At 46.0% G+C, this 17695-nt stretch overlaps 1 protein-coding gene across 3 annotated transcripts in view; it reads left to right on the top strand.

The window, feature by feature from the left end:
- The window catches only part of GET1 (guided entry of tail-anchored proteins factor 1), an 86334-nt gene that overhangs the window by 2938 nt on the left and 65701 nt on the right, over nt 1-17695 (top strand). For all 3 annotated transcript variants that reach the window (XR_003852809.1, XM_029578262.1, XM_029578263.1), the window contains exon 2: nt 9197-9362. Coding sequence is in view for 2 of the 3 variants with exons in the window: in XM_029578262.1 (XP_029434122.1) it covers nt 9197-9362 (166 nt within the window). In the remaining variant the exon portion in view is untranslated. The remainder of the gene's footprint in view (nt 1-9196; nt 9363-17695) is intronic.

Genomic DNA, 17695 nt, shown 5'->3' with positions numbered 1-17695 from the left:
TTGGCTTCGGGAGGAGGGGAGAGGACTGGGGCTGCCACAGAGACCGCTTTCCCCCTTGCAAGTAAGTTGTTTCGCCGCTTGTCTCTTCTCCCCCCTCCCGGAGCAGGGCGCGAAAAGCTGCCTTGCTCCGGGAGGGGGGGAGAGAGATGACAGCGGCGAAGCTTTCCCCCAGCCCGGACGCCGGCAAAAAACTTACTTTTTTGCAGCCAGCCATGAGCAGGAACACGATCTGGCCTGCCTTAGCTCCTCCCGACAAGATGGCCGCCTGCACGGGGAAAGCGTGCAATTGGCCGCTCAAGACGTGATGTCGTGACGTCACGTCTTCAGCGGCCAATTGCACGCTTTCCCCGTGCAGGCGGCCATCTTGTCGGGAGGAGCTAAGGCAGGCCAGATCGTGTTCCTGCTCATGGCTGGCTGCAAAAAAGTAAGTTTTTTGCCGGCGTCCGGGCTGGGGGAAAGCTTCACCGTTGCTAGTGTCCCCCCTCCTCCTGGAGCAAGGCGGCTTTTCCGCCCTGCTCCGAGAGGAGGGGGGACACTGAAAAGTCGTTTCGCCGCTGTCTTCGCCGCTGCTTCGCCACTGTCAGTGTCCCTCTTCCTCCCGGAGCAAGGCGGCTTTTCGCGCCCTGCTCCGAGAGGAGGGGGGACACTGACAAGTCGTTTCGCCGTTGTTTCTGCGCTGTCGCCGCCGTTGCTTCCTGGTATCTGTCATTTCAAATGACATTTGAAATGACAGATACCAGCGTGGCGTGAAGCCTTAGGCCCGCGCACCCAGGATCCTGTATAGGCGCTCTATCCAGTATCCTGGGTTGCGCGGGCCTAAGGCTTTTCGGACGCGGCTTACATTTACATATAATTAGCCTTCAGGATCGAGCGGTAGGTGAGCTGCACTGTGCGGGCGGTAACCGCGGGTGCCGTAGGCACTAACGCAGCTCTTCCTACCGCTCGGTACTGGATCACCCTGATAGTGAGCAACCAGCAAGTACTTGAATATATGCTTTTCCACTTTTCAGTACTAAGTAGTTACGGGTCAAGCCAGACTTGAACCCTGATAAAACAAAATTTCTAATTCTGACTTCCGGTGGATGACGTCCCTGTAGTTTTCCATCTTGCGGGTGTTGACAGAATCATGCAGAACTTAGGTATTTTGGAATCTACATTGTCTATGAAACCCCAGTTAAAATTGGTTGTAAATTCTTCATTTTAGGTTTTAGCTTAGCATCCTTAAGTTACCTACTCATAACTTTCAAATTGTTCAAGCCCCGGAGATGAACCGTTTTGGAAAAAAAAAATCCCCTGGGCTGATATTCCTGAAATCTGCCCCATTCCGAACTGCAGGCATTGTCTTGCTGAGAACCATTTCTGCGGGTGACTCCAGTTGTGATACAGTTGTGTACTGTTCCATCTTTTTTTGCCAAAGCTAGTCTCAGATTTTCACTTGAATAAATCAATTTCCCTGCCGATTTTGGACAGGGAAAGAGTTACATAACATGCCATACTGGCTCAGACCAAGGGTCCATCAAGCCCAGCATCCTGTTTCCAACAGTGGCCAATCCAGGCCATAAGAACCTGGCAAGTACCCAAAAACTAAGTCTATTGCTTTCTCACATCAAGATTTGCCAAGCTGCGAAGTGGTCCTCATTGCATACCTTTTCCAGGCATTACCGCCTGGATGTGCAGGCCCAGAAGACGCAGCCTTCACATGTGTGGTATTGATTGGACCATGGGCAGCCTCCCACCCTGTTCGGGAATAGCTTTGGTACATCCCACTGGTCGTGGATTCACCTATCCGAATGCTAAGAGAGGAGAAATTACTACTTAGCTGATAATTTCCTTTTCTTTAAAGAGGATAGGTAGATCCACCTTCCCACCCTCAGCTGCTGGCTGTTGATACTATTGTCGTCCTGCGTGGTTGCGTGTTCCAGAGTGTACTGGTGTCAGTTCAGTCCCTAGACTAGTGTTTACACTCCTTGTCCTTGTTTTTCCCATAGATAAGCAGCTGAATTAGCCATGCTGTCTGGGTACGTCCTCCGTGCCACTAGGTGGCTGAGCTCTCTAAGATCACCCAAAGTCTTTTGGTGAGGTGTTCCTCCCTGCATACCAGCCGTGTCTCCCCGAGGCTCCTAAGTCTGTTTTTTTACGTGCGACTGAATGCACGCAGAGCTCTTCTCTCTGTGAGGAAAGACTAATTCTGAGGAAAAAACCTGACAGGAAACTTTTTAAAACTTGACAAAAAGATAGTACGCTTCACTAAACATGCCTAGACCAGGTTTTAAGTTTTTTGTGAATGTGGGAAAATCATGTCTGTGACAGACAGGCACCAATTTTGTGACCAGGCTAATTGCCAGGACTGCGGCCACATGTCCCCTCAGGCACAGCGCCAAAGAGCTGAGAAAATTGTCTGTTTGAGAGGGAGCATTGGGCTCATATGCCCCTCTGATACTTCAGTTAAGTCAGCTCTGGGACCGAAGATGACCCCCCAAAGCCCAAGGCCATCGAAGAGCTACCTCTGCGGACCCTCCCGGTCCAAAGAGAAGAAAGAAATAAAAAAATCCAGACGACGCAGGGCGCGGGAGATGCGCCGAGGACGCATTCTGCGTCGCAAGTGTTGGTGCCTCGTGACGTCTAAGCACCCCCAACGCATGAACGCATCGTAGAAACACTGGCGCATCGATGCTCTGAATCGCTGAAGGAACATCAACTCACTAGAACACCATCGACGCACTCAGGACATTGCGTTGATGCCGAAGCAACACGGCGCGCAACTGTTACAACCGCAATCAGTCATAACTCACAAAAGACATCCTACAGGCCACAAAAGGAGTCCTTCACCTTTAGTACTAACCCTAGAAGGAAGTCAGTCTCCCCCACGGAGATCTGACTCTTTTTTTTTTTTTTTTTCTTCTTCTTTTACGTCTTTGGAAGTTCTCTCCGTACTATATACGACCTCTCATAGTCGCTGAGATTCAGATCTGCAGGAGCCACTTCACCCCATAATGACCTACTCTCCCATGGATGTGGGCCGCCCAAAAGGTCCAGACACTGATATCCTCAAAGCAGATTTATTACCACTACATCACCAAACAAAGCCGAAACCTTCAACTTCGGTTTCAAATACTATCTTACAAATTACTAGCATCTTATCTCAATTTTTGGAAACTGTTGAGAAGCAAAATTCACCTATTCCTGCTTGATGAGTGAAAATCTAAGTGTTCTTGTCTCCCTGGCCAAAAGCGTCATTAAAAAATGGCGTGGCGCTTTACATGCTGAACCGGAAGAGATGCCCTTGTCCCCTCAACCGGAACCAGCACTGAAAATGCTACCTAGAGCCCCTTCACCTCTACCGATTGACTCTTCAACTTCATCCTCCTCTCCAGGATCATCAATGGGATACCCCCGGAGCCATTCTCCCCGCTGGAAGATCTCACATACAATTTCTGGAAAAAGTGGGTCTCTGGGCATGGAAACCAAAGAGATACCGGACCACAGACAAATGTTTGGCGTCCTTAAAATTTTTTATACTCTTGCTGAACCTACAGCACTCCTTTCACATCCAGTTTTAGAATCACTGCTGGGAAAAGTCCTGGTACTCTCCATTTTCCACCACACCCACCTCAAGGAAAACAGATTTGAAATACAGAATGCATGACTCTCCTTTCTGCACTAACGTGCAACTACCACATGCTTCAGTGGTAGTAGAATCAGCCTTGCAGAAAGCACCGAAAACCAGGCTGCACTCCAGTAACTCACCAGGTCGTGACAATAAATCTCTGGATGATTTCGCTAAAAAAGCTTATCAATCAGGAGTTCTAAATGCCAAAATACAAAACCATCAGTTTTATGTGGAGCAATATATCTTTGAATGTTTGCAATCGTTAAAACCTATTCTTCAACAGGGATCGGCTGATAACACCCCTCCAACTGAATTCCATGATATGGAAGAAGGCCTTTGCCATCTCATTCAATCAGTTTATGAAAAATTTGAAACTTCTGCAAAAACAACGGTTAACGCCATTGCAGCTTAGCGACTGGCACGGTAACGGGCAAGCGCCATATGTGATGACGTGCATGAAAGACTAGCAAACCTTCCCCGTCGACCAGACAACTTGTTCGGGGATAAATTAATGGAGACTTGCTAAATTTAAAGAATAAAAGGAAGCAGTACTTCTTGCTAACCCAGCACGAGACTCCATCCTCTAGACGACCCTTCGGTTCCTATAAAAAAAAAAACAAAACAAAACAAAACCTTATCCCAGGCGACTATATCGTCCTTACCCTGCCTATAGACCACAACAATATCAAACTCCTCGCCAACAGCCTTACCAGCAGCCAGCTACTCGTCAACACCCGTGCGCTCCTAGTCAGCCATGCCAGTCTGCAGATCCTCAACCACCCAAAAAACAGCAGAGTTTTTAGGAATAACACAACCACCACTACCTGCCCAGAAAGTTGGAGGACGACTGTCCTACTTTCTTTCTCAATGGAGCACCATAACATCAGACTCATGGGTCCTCACTATCGTACGGGACGGAAACTCTCTCTCTCAATTTTTATATCCCTTCCTTCACTACCACATCCAGTGGCACCCAAGCACCAGGGAGTTCATGGGGAAATTCTCCTTCAGTAAGTACACTAGCTACTCCATCAACACTGCATACAGGAGTTGCCTCCATCCCGATACCAGAAGGGATTCTATTCACAATACTTCCTCATTCCCAAAAAATCAGGGGGACTCTGCCCTATTCTAGACCTACGTTCCCTCAACAAATTCATAACTAAGAAGAAATTCAAAATGACTTCTCTTAAATCCATTCTTCCCTTCCTACAACCGGGAGACTGGATGTGCTCCATAGATCTGAAAGAAGCATACGCCCATATACCAATGCATCCCAATTCTTGGACTTACCTCTGTTTTCAGGCGGACATGAGACATTTCCAGTACAAAGTTCTTCCATTCGGTCTCTCCTCCACACCAAGAGTATTCACGAAATGTCTGGCAGTAGTGTTGGCACACTTGCGTCGACGGGGGATTCAAATATTTCCCTATCTAGAAGACTGGCTATTAGTAGCCCCCAATCCAACCCTTCTACGGAACAATTTAGTTCAAACAATAAACTGCCTAGACAATCTAGGTCTCCTAAATTACGAAAAGTCGTATCTTCAACTGATACAAACACTAGCCTTTATAGGGGCTTCTATAGACACCATTCAAGACAGAGCTTTCCTGCCGCAACCTCGAGCATTAGCTCTCACCACACTGGCCCAATGTCTCTTACCACTGGCCAGAACTTCAGCCCGTCAAGTCTTAACCTTACTAGGTCACATGGCAGCCATGCATCTACATGGTTCCACACACGAGACTACACATCTGTCATCTACAATGGGGCCTAAAAACCCAATGGTCTCAGTTCCTAAGTCCATTGTCAGCACCTATACAACTAACAACCAACATGAAAGTAGACCTCTGCTGGTGGCTAACCCCACCAGCATTGACAGAGGGCTCACCGCTCAGACCCCTATGACATCAACTGATTCTCACCTCAGATGCCTCCCCCAAAGGCTGGGGAGCCCATCTTTCTGACCTACAGACTCAAGGGTTGTGGTCCACCCACAAGCGCAATTATCACATAAATTTCCTGGAATTGAGGGCTATCAAGAATGCCCTTCAAGCTTTCCAATACGCCCTGCTACACCATGTCGTCATGATCCATACAGACAATCAAGTAACAATGTTTGTTTTACATAAATAAGCAAGGAGGGTCCGGTTCATGGAACCTTTGCAAAGAAGCGATTTACAGATTTTGGACTGGGCCCACTCCAAAGGGATCTCTTTACAAGCCACATATCTGCCCGGTATCAACAATTCCAAAACAGACAAGTTGAGCAGAATTTTTCACCCACACAAGTGGAAGCTCGATCAATGTGTCTCCAACCGACTCTTCTCCATTTGGGGTCTTCCCCGGATAGACCTCTTTGCAACAGAACACAACAAGAAAGTATCTTTTTTTCTTTTTTTTTTTGCTCAGTATACCCCAGCACACGCCGGCTGACACAAGATGCATTCCTCCTGGACTGGTCTCAGGACCTCCTTTATGCGTTCCCTCCTATTCCACTGATCTCCCGCACAGTACAGAGATGCATTGAGGACAGTTCGGATCTGATCCTCATCGCTCCAGCCTGGCCACCTCAACTGTGGTACAGCTACCTAGTTCAACTATCAATTTGCAAACAGATACCTCTAGGAAATGCCCCCACCCTCCTCACCCAACAACGAAGATCAATGCTTCATCCACTACACACGTCACTGAATCTCATGACATGGAGATTGAAAGGGTCACATTCTAAAATCTGAACTTTTCACCTCAACTGGAAGATATTTTAATCACATCCAGGAAACCTTCAACACGACAAAACTACCAACACAAATGGGCACGCTACGTATCTTGGTGTTCCTCAACGAACGCAGACCCACTAACATGTCCACTAGAACATCTTCTAAGTTACCTCCATCTACTTTATCTCAGGGACTGGCCATTGCCTCTCTTCATGTTCACCTTAGCGTGATAGCAGCTTACCACACTCCTCTCAACAGGGAATCAATAGCCTGTCATACTCTTGTTTCTCGGTTTATGAAGGGTGTTCTACATGTACAGCCCCCTTCAAGAAACCACCAGTGCCATGAGATATCAACCCAGTTCTGGAACAACTCATGTTTCCACCTTTCGAACCAATGGACAGCCGCCATCTTAGATACCTATTCTAGGAAGTGCTATTTTTAGTCGCCCTTACATCCGCAAGGCGAATCGGTAAGCCTCAAGCACTCGTATTCTACCCACCTTATCTTGAATTCTACCACGACAAAGTGACGCTACGTACACATCCTAATTTCCTTCCAAAAGTGGTCTCCACCTTTCACTTAAATCAGACCATAACCTTGCTCGCTTTCCACCCCAAACTGCATTCGAATGACAGCGAGTGGCGTCTCCATACATTGGACTGCGAACGTGCACTTGCATATTACAAGAAACGGAACTCAATTTACCAACAGATATTCACAACTTTTCCTCTCATTCAATCCAAACACTCCAGGACTTCCCGTTTCCAAACAAACTTTATCATCCTGGATTTCTAACTGCATACATTTCTGCTACCAAAAACGTTCTGAAACCTTATCCTCTACACCCAAAGCCCATCAAGTGCGAGCAATGGCTGCCTCCGTCTCTCATCTTCACAATGTATCTCAGATTTCTGTAAAGCAGCCACATGGTCATCACTGCACACTTTCACATCTCATTATTGTTTAGACAAACAAACAAAAGATGATGCAGAGAAGGGGCAGATAATCCTAGCCAAGAGCACTTCTTCTTCAAATCATTTATATGAACTTTCTGCCTATTATGTAGTATTGAGTGTTCAGTTACATATAAGTATTCACATAAACTACACGCTCAATACTTCAGCTGGTGACTCTCAGACAGCATGGCTAATTCAGCTGCTTATCTATGGGGGAAAAAAGCAAGTTTGCTTACCGTAAATGGTGTTTTCCGGAGATGATAGATGAATTAGCCATGCTAACCCGCCCGCCTCCCTGGAGAGTTCAGCATTGCATTTCATCTTGGTTTGCATGGACTGAAGAGCCTTGAGGAGACACGGCTGGTATGCAGGGAGGAACACCTCACCAAAAGACTTGAGTGATCTTAGAGAGCTCCGCCACCTAGTGGCACGGAGGGCGTACCCAGACAACATGGCTAATTCATCTGCTATCTACGGAAAACACAGTTTACGGTAAGCAAACTTGCTTTTCCTGTTAGCTGAGTGCTGGAGTGGTTGTCAAATTTTTTTTTTATTATTGTATTATCGATAATGTTTGTTCTCGTTTTTATTTTAGTATTTTGTCTGAGCTTTTTGTGAATGTATTTGTTAAACAGCATAAACATTTTGATACGTGGTATAAACCTTTTTTTAAAATCGTTTTTGTTTGTCCACAGTTGGCTTTTGCAGAGAATTCTGGCGGGCTGATGTCAGTGGAGGGATATATATACCGTGATATCAGCTTTGCTCCGTCTCCATCTGCTGGTAGATGCATAACCCACTGGTCGTGGATCCACCTAGCCTCTGTAAAGAACTTGAAATTATCAGGTAAGTAGTAATTGCTCCATTGTGGATATCCTAAAAAGTCGACTAGCTGGGAGGAGAGCAGGGATCCTGAGGATGGATTTAGGAACCATTGCTTAGATTTCATATCAGACTCTGCATACTTTTCTTCCTCTTACTGTATCCTCCTTGGTATGTTTTTGGTTGGTAGTATTTAAAAACCTCAGTGACACTGCCGTGACTGTGGTTAGTTTACATTATAGTGGGGAGCGGAGGTTTGCAGCTTTCAGAGCTGTTTAATTTTAGATGTGGCAAGGCACTGGGGAGGTTTCAAAAGCTTATTTTTTTGAGTTCTGCAGATAACAGATGGCCCCTTAGTTATACTTTTTCCCCCTGTAATAGTGTTATGTTTTTTAAATACTGGATTAAGTTCCCCCCTCTTGAAATGTGAGGGAAACAGTTTGTGGGGGGTTTTTCCCCTTAATTTAAGCAGTTCTCACTGGCTATGTAGTTGTCCCCTACCTCTCCAGAGGCTGTTCTTGTCTCCTTTACCTAAGCTTTTCTTAATAACATATTACATGATGGCAAGTAAAGACCCAAATGATCCATCCAGTCTGTCCTTTTTCTGTGTGCATGTAACTTACTTTTATGGTGGCTGCTATTTATTTTTCCTCATTTATAGAATTTTACACTTAAGTGTGGATATTAACTTTTATGTTGTGGTGGTGATATAACTGTTCTCACTGGAATTATTGGTGTGATCATTTTACTTTGAGATTATTAATTGCTTTGTGTTTTTGGTTTTTTTGTTTGTTTTTTGGCAAGACAAAATAAAAAAAAACAAACTGAAAAATCAGTTGATCCCAAACCTAAGGGATCTCCAGCCAAACAGGTTGTTAGGATATCCACAATGAATATATATAAGATAGAGTTGCATGAAAATCTTTAGAGGCATAGCCTAGTGGTTAGGAGAAAACCTTTTTAGGCCCCTAAATGTAATACTGTTGAAAAGGTGTCTGTGGTCTGGATGATATGTTCCCCAAGCCTGGCTTAATTGTAAGAAAAAGTACAATAAAGATGCAACAGGTAACTTTGCTTCTGTCAGATATCCAGGCTGCTGCAGAAGGATGCAGAACAGGAGTTCCAGATGAGAGCTGATATTCAGAATATGAAGCAAGAACTATCGACTATTAGTATGATGGATGAGTTTGCCAGATATGCAAGACTGGAAAGAAAGATTAACAAAATGACTGACAAACTCAAAACTCATGGTCAGTATGTCATTTTATCTGGCATTTTAGCAAGGCTGCAAAACTCTGTCAAGGGAAGATTGACTAGTAGTAATCTTTATTTTTTCTATAGACGTGTAATGGGAGAAAACCTTTTATCAGACCATATATTAGAAGTGGGAATTCCTTTTTCCTTTAAATATGTTTGTATGCTCCTTCCTGTTATCTGGACTTCAGCTAAATTGTATTTATCGTCTCAGGTGTGTCTAGGTTGCACCGCAATGGCCTCAAAGGCTGAATGGCTTCTCCTCTGTGGTGATTCTTCAGTGTCACTCTTTGTAGCCAGTAGGGTTTATCACAATGCTAGCAGCTGCCTTTTCTTCTTCCCTGGATGAAGAACAGTGCCTTTGGCGGCATACCTTACTTATCCCAGCCGGTCCTGATAGACAGCACTGTCTAACAGTGCAGCAGACTTGGAGTTCAGTTCTCAAAGTTCGATAATTCAGGTTGTGGTAGCTGCCCATTAATTCTGCTTTTCTATTCAGGAAGTGCTGGAGTAACGCCTCGTTTTTGTCACAAGCTTATATTCCTGCCCTTTCAAAATTTTATGTACTTTAACTTATCTGGTACCATGGAACCTGACTTGCTTATCGTGCTACATCAGTCCAGACGTGGGGTTTTCCTCCCCTGCTAGCAGAGAGAGATAGAGGTAACACCTTTATCTCTCTCCAGCAGATGGCAGGACATATTGTCTGGTACAGCAGGATTTTGATGCCTTGGCTTTGGCCTTTGCCCAGCCTGGTGGAGAGTTTTTGGCAGTCTTTGGTCAGCCCTTTCTGCTTCAACAGCAAACTGCGGGCCAGACCTCTGGTGCTTCCCAGATAAGAGAGTCGTGTGAGAGGCACCCAGCCCCAGAGAGGGTTTGGAAGAAGGCAGGAGTGTTTTGGTGGTTGGTTTGTTTTTTTTTTGGCTCAGAAGGAGCTTCTTTTTGGAAGTTGTCCCGATACCTAACCTTATTACAACTTTTAGAAAAGAGAAAATAACAATCATAGTTTGTTCTTCATGAGTTCGTGTCATATCAATGAGTGGCCCAGAAGGAAGGTTTCTATGCTGGATGTCTTGCATGACTGCAAATACAGCTTTCTTTTTTTTTAATTTTATTTTTATTCATTTTCAAATACATTTAAGTAATAAACACTTGCTGCTTCTTCTTTCTGTAAGTAAGAGTTACATTTCCATATGCCAATATAAAGCAAAGCATTACATCTATATTTAATCAATTCATAAAGAAAACCTCAGTATATCTTCTATTGCTCATACCCCTTTCTTTAGAGGAAAATACAGGTATGGTGGGGGGCAGAATTTATGGGAGTTAAAGGAAAAGTTAACAACTACAACGAAACAGTCTTTACGTATCCTGCTATATATATATTTCTTCATGGGTCAGATCTTTATTAAGGATGGGGTAGCTATGTTCCTTGCGTATATAAAAGATTTCAATTGTTCCGGCAAGAAAAAGATGACAGATTCATTTTGTAAACAGATTAAACATTTACATGGGTATCGTAAAGAGAAACTGTAACCAAGCGATATAATTTGAGGCTTTAAAGAGAGGAACTCCCTCCTTCTCTCCTGTTTAACTCAAATAAAATCTGGATATATTCTAATCAATTGAGAGAGAAAACTAGCAGATATATTCTTGAAATATCTCTGCATTATTTGACTAATAACTTATGACTGAGCATGATATCAGCATGGTAGCTTGCTCATATACTTCTTCTGAAGAGCTTTCCAGAAATTGAGTTAAGTTCTCCAGAGCCTCCGATTTGTTTCTGAATGTTCCTCTTATTAGTTGGTAATGCTAAAAAGACCATCTTATTAACCACTGGTAGTTTTGAATCATCAAACTTCAGAACTTCCTTCAGGTATTTTTTAAACATTATATATGTATCTTCTCCTAGAACTTTAGGGAAATTCAATAGACGTAGGTGTAAACGTCTATTGTAATTTTTGAGTTGTTCCAGCATAACTAAAGTCCTTAATTTTACAATACAATCCGAATTCTTTGTAGTTATTGATTCAACTTTTTCAACTTGGGCCTTAAGCTCAGCCGCCTGCTTTTCCACTTTCTCTTCCAGCGTATCAATTGTTTTCTTTAAACGCCCCAACTTTGTCCCTTGTTCCTTAAATGAGTGGCTTAACCCAGCCACCAAGTCCCACAACGCTTCCAGTGTTACAACCGCTGGTTTAGGTGGTATTTAGAAAGACTCGCCCTCTGTTTCCAGCAGAGCAAAGTCTTTATCCTACATGGCTGCTCCAGGCAAGCTTGCCACTCCTTCTCGCGCTCCAGTGTCTCTACCTGGCGTTGAGGAGAGGATCAATACCCCTTTATCAGCGTCGAGAAGCTCCACTGCCCGCAGAGAAACATCTTCTTGGCAAGACAAATCCTCCCTCTGGCCCCCACCTTCCGCAGCCGCACGAAGGACGTCCTCTGCACCGCGGGGAAAAGTGAGGAAACAGCCAATCTCGGGACATGTGGAGGTTGAAGATCGGGGGGGCTTAAGGTCACCTCTCCTGGTAGCTCCGCTGCTCCCTTGGCGTTTTCTACAGCAGGGAATTCACCCCCTAATTCCAAGGCAGGAATAGGTCGGTAAGACATTAGATGCTGTACGGATGGCATAAGAGCTTCAGTGGGGTAGGAGCGTACCTTACCCTTCCATTTCGCAGGCATTTTAGAGAGAAAACAGATTCACAAGAGAAGACGTTTCTCCAACCTAATTCTACACCACCATCTTGTCCCCCAGCGATTTTCATACAGTGAGCTTTCAACTGTCGCAATACTATTGATGACCGGAGTTAAATTTTCTAATGGAGCTTACATTTGGATGTTACATTTACCAAGACTGCTGGTGGAATTCTGTTCTGCTCCAATCATCTACTTTGAGTTGGCTGTTGTAGACCCAACAAGCATTTTGCTTGGACGCACAGAATGTGGACATTGTTCAGAATGTCTTGCAAGGCTGATCGTCCTTCAGAGTCCCTGTAATGTAGTAGTAGAGTTAATTTAGTCATGTTTTGAGCTCATAGCTTGGACCATACAATTTTTAATTATTAGACTTTAATAGATATATCATTAGCGATCAGGCTCAAGCTGTGGTCCATGCATGCAACGATGAGCTTCTAATAATTGCGGGGCAATGTGGAAGATGCTATGAAATCTCAGAATGTGACTGCAGAATTAATGTTAAAATATGTGTGTGTGTGTGTGATATTCAAAAGATTTGTTCTCCTAGGACAAGCAGGGTTGTAGTCTTCATAATTGGGTGACATCATCCGATGGAGCCCAGCATGCCACTATCTGTGCGTCCATGTGAGGTTCCCCTTCAGTCTGTCTTTTTTTCTGCGGTGCAGTTGCCTCTCTGTTCTTGGAGCTCTGCTCTTTCGTTTTTTCTTGTGTCTAAAATCTAATTTTTTCCCGTTTCATCATTGGGTCCCCCTTCGGTCGGTGCCTCTCCTCGGTGCAGTAGGTAGAAAGCATTTTTACTTTTCACGATCGATCCTCCGGTATTCCACTTCTCAGTGGCCCCCGGTCATCGACCACATGCCGGTTATTTTTCATGGCATCTGGGTTTTTACGGTGCCCCCGGTGTCCGGACCATTTTCCATCAAGGATCCGCATGAGGTTTGCATCCTGTGCCTGGGGCTTCACAAGACAACAGAGGGTGTCAGCTGTGAGACCAGATGACCTCCAAGGGGGATGTCATGTGTGCCTGGACAAAATGGAGAACTTTTTCGGTTCCAAAAAGTCCGCTCCATCCACACCCATGTCGGAATCCTCAACACCTGGGGATCGAGAGGAGCCACTCGATATGCTCCCTCTTGCTGCTACTCTGACTTCATCTTCAAAAGACTGAGGGAATGGCAATCAGTCTTCCATGATTTCATCTGTTTCCTGGACATTGGGATCCTCTGCTTCCTCTGCGCTGGGGAAAGACTGGACCGAGCACCATGGGAGATCCCACAAGCATAGACACTGGTCGCGGTTGGCATGCAGCGCCAGTTCCGGTGAGGTACCGGCAGCTGCCATACCAGCACCGAAGCGAGCCCATGGCTCGGAGGCCCCATCCTCCGATGTACCCGGGAGTCCCAGGCGTTCCCCCACAAATATCAGTGCCGCCTCTGAGAACCGAGGAAGCACCGGTGATGCCTCATCCCCCTCCCTCAGTCCTGGCTTCACCAGACTTTCAGGAGGAGTTGGACCACAGGGTACAGAATGCAGAGATCTCAATGCCCTCCCAATGCAACCGGTTCCCGAAGGACCTTCGGTTCCCCAGCTGTGCGGATAGTGTGCTGGTAAAAGCTTCTAGAAACTTTGACAAGTTTTTTTGTTTTTTCCCGTGCTGGGCTCCATCGGATGATGTCACCTCGCCCTCAGCAGGGCCAAGGGTTCTATTTGGACCCTCCATACCGAAGAGAAACTGAAGTTTACACCCCATTCTCGATCTCAGAGCATTGACCAAATTTCTCTTAAGAGAAAAGTTCAAGATGGTTTCTCTGGGAACTCTGATTTCCTCCCTTCCCCCCCCCCCCCCCCCCCCCCCCCCCCCCCCCCCCCCCCCCCGAAAAGAGGAGACTGGCTCTGCTTCCTCGATCTCAAGGAAGCTTACGCTCACAAACCTATCTTCCCCAGCCCTCCGCTTCATGATGGGGAAGGCTCGCTACCAGTACAAGGTGCTGCTCTTTGGGTTGACATCAACCCTTCGTGTTTTCACCAAATGCCTTGTGGTGGTGGCTGCATACCTCAGGTGCTATGCAGTGCATGTCTTCCCATACTGGTTGATCTAGAGCGACTCCAGCTCAGGGGCCCTGAACACTTTAGCCCTGACTGTGCAGACACTACAATCCTTAGGGTTTGTTATCAACTACTCAAAGTCTCACTTCTGCCCGTCTCCCCAACTGGACTTTTATAGGAGCCAGGCTAGACACTGCAGGCGAAAGTATTTCTGCCTCTCGATCGGGCTCTTGCACTCGCCTCATTGGCAACCTTCAAGCACAGCAGCCGGCATGTAAGTGCCAGTCTTCTGCTCCGTTTGTTGGGCCACATGGCAGCTTCAGTCCATGTTAACCTCTCTCTCTCCCACTTGTGCATGAGAAGGGCACAATGGACCTTGCGGTCGCAGTGGCAACAGGCCTCCCGGGACCTGGAGACCTGTCACTCCATCACGGAACCTCTGAAGGCATCTCTGTCCTGGTGGGGAAAACCTCTCAAATCTGGAGCGGGAAATTCCCTTCCAGGCTGCCCCGCCTCGTGTGGTCCTCACCACAGACTCCTATCCTTAGGGCTGGGGAGCCCATGTGGACGGCCTCCACATGCAGGGTGTCTGGACCGCTCACAAAGCCCGCTATCAAACTCTTTAGAACTTTGGGCAATCATTACATTCTCTAGACGTTCCAGGACCGGTTGTCAAAGTCCTAATTTGGCCAGACAACCAAGTTGCAATGTGATATTTCAGTAAGCAGGGATGCATGGGATCGTTCCTCCTCTGTCATGAGGTGGTGCAGGTGTGGTCTTGGACCCTGTCACAGGGTATGTCGCTATGAGCAACGTACCTGCCTGGGACTCTGAACGTACTGGCTGAGCTGCTCCTTTCAGCCATACGAGTGGTCCTAAATCCAGGGGCAGCAGCCAGAATATTTCATTGGTGGGGAAACCCCAGATGTGGATCTCTTTGCCTCCCCATTCAATTACAAGTTTAGCAATTTCTGCTCCCTGTTTCTGGGGGGCAGACATCTGACCTTCGATGCCTTTGCCTTCTCCCTTCACTGGGGGAAGGGTCTCCTGTACAAGTATCCTCTTCTCCTGCTCCTCTTGAAGACCCTACTTGAAGCTTCAACAGGCCGAGGGACCATGATTCTCGTGGCTCCTTATTGGCCCTGACAGATCTGGTTCCCTCTGCTTCGGGATCTGTTGAATAGGGATCCCATTCCACTGGGGACCATGCCTGATCTGATCACTCAGAACTTAGAGCACCCTGCACCATCTGAACCTCCCGGGCGTTGGCCCTAATGGTGTGGCTGAGTGCTTAGTTCTTCAGCCCCTGGATCTCTTGGACAGTATCTCCTAGGTGCTGGTGGCTTCTAGGAAGTCTTATAGTTTAAAATAGAGAAGGTTCTCCACCTGGTGTGCGGGACATGACTTGTATCCATTCACATGCCCCCTTCCCAAGCTGTTGTATGACTAGTGGCACCTTTCAGAGTCTGGGCTTCAAATCAACTTAGTCAGTGTTCATCTTAGCGCAGTTAGTACGTACCATCGTGGTGTCGCTGGCACATACATATCTGTGCAGCCTTTATGGGTCGCTTTATGAGGGGTCTGCTTCAGTTGAAGTCCCCTCTTCGGCCTCATGTTGTATCCTGGGACCTCAACATTGTCCTGGTGCGGTTCATGCATCCTCCCTTTGGCTCGTAGAGTCAGCGAGCTTCAGGCCTTGGTTACGTACCCACCTTACACGAGGTTTTTTCATGATCGTGTGGCCTTACATACACACTCTAAATTCCTACCTAAAGTCGTGATTGATTTCCACATCAATCAGTCCATTGTTTTTCCCATCTTCTTTCCCAGGCCTCATGCCCATCCAGGGGAATGGGCTTTTCATACTTAAGACTGCAAGAGGGCTTTGTGTTTCTATTTAAAACACACAGCCTGGTCACAGGCAGTCCACTCAGCTCTTTGTGTCAGATACAGAGTGGCAGAGGGTAAATAGACTCTATACAACTGGCTGGCAGATTGCATCGCCTTCTGCTACGTGCGAGTGGGCCTTCCGCTGGGAGGCTGAATTAAAGCTCACTCTGTGTACCATGGTGACATTGGTGGCGTATCTGCAAGGGATTCCCATCGCCGAAATTTGCCACGCAACAAAATGGAGTTCCCTTCTCACATTCACAGCCCACTACTGCTTGGACAAAGATGGTAAACATTGACGGTGCCTTTGGCCAGTCTGTCCTACACAATCTCTTCCAGACTTGAACCCAAATCTCCTGGCCTAGAGCCCCTGGAAAGAACCAGGTCGTCCTCTGACCAACAGTACCGCAGTTGTTGTGCCTGTTGGCAATTTGTTTCGGTACCTGTTGGTTGTGTCTGAATGGCAGGGACTATCAGGAGCTTGGTATTCACCCATATGTGAGGATTACATAAGAAATTGCCATGCTGGGTCAGACCAAGGGTCCATCAAGCCCAGCATCCTGTTTCCAACAGAGGCCAAACCAGGCCACAAGAACCTGGCAATTACCCAAACACTAAGAAGATCCCATGCTACTGATGCAATTAATAGCAGTGGCTATTCCCTAAGTAAACTTGGTTAATAGCCGTTAATGGACTTCTCCTCCAAGAACTTATCCAAACCATTTTTTAACCCAGCTACACTAACTGCACTAACAACATCCTCTGGCAACAAATTCCAGAGCTTTATTGTGTGTTGAGAGAATTTTCTCAGATTAGTCTTAAATGTGCTACTTGCTAACTTCATGGAATGCCCCCTAGTCCTTCTATTATTCGAAAGTGTAAATAACAGTCACATCTCTCATGATCTTAAAGACCTCTACATATCCCCCCTCAGCCGTCTCTTCAAGCTGAACAGCCCTAACCTCTTCAGCCTTTCCTCATAGGGGAGCTGTTCCATCCCCTTTATCATTTTGGTTGCCCTTCTCTGTACCTTCTCCATCGCAACTATATCTCTTTTGAGATGTAGCGACCAGAACTGTACACAATAGTCAAGGTTCAGTCTCACCATGGAGCGATACAGAGGCATTATGACACTTTCCGTTTTTATTAACCATTCCCTTCCTAATAATTCCTAACATTCTATTTGCTTTTTTGACTGCTGCAGCACACTGAGCTGACTATTTCAAAGTACATAAGAAAATGCCATACTGGGTCAGACCAAGGGTCCATCAAGCCCAGCATCCTGTTTCCAACAGTGGCCAATCCAGGCCATAAGAACCTGGCAAGTACCCAAAAACTAAGTCTATTCCATGTTACCATTGCTAATGGCAGTGGTTATTCTCTAAGTGAACTTAATAGCAGGTAATGGACTTTTCCTCCAAGAATTTATCCAATCCTTTTTTAAACACAGCTATACTAACTGCACTAACCACATCCTCTGGCAACAAATTCCACAGTTTTAATTGTGTGTTGAGTGAAAGAACTTTCTCCGATTAGTTTTAAATGTGCTACTTGCTAACTTCATGGAGTGCCCCCTAGTCTTTCTACTATCCGAAAGAGTAAATAACCGATTCACATCTACCCGTTCTAGACCTCTCATAATTTTAAACATCTCTATCATATCCCCCCTCAGCTGTCTCTTTCCAAGCTGAAA

Source organism: Rhinatrema bivittatum, chromosome 15, assembly GCF_901001135.1.
Source record: "Rhinatrema bivittatum chromosome 15, aRhiBiv1.1, whole genome shotgun sequence".
NCBI lineage: Eukaryota > Metazoa > Chordata > Amphibia > Gymnophiona > Rhinatrematidae > Rhinatrema > Rhinatrema bivittatum.
The sequence above is the reverse complement of the archived record's forward strand: the minus strand, read 5'-3'. Positions and strand labels throughout refer to the sequence as shown.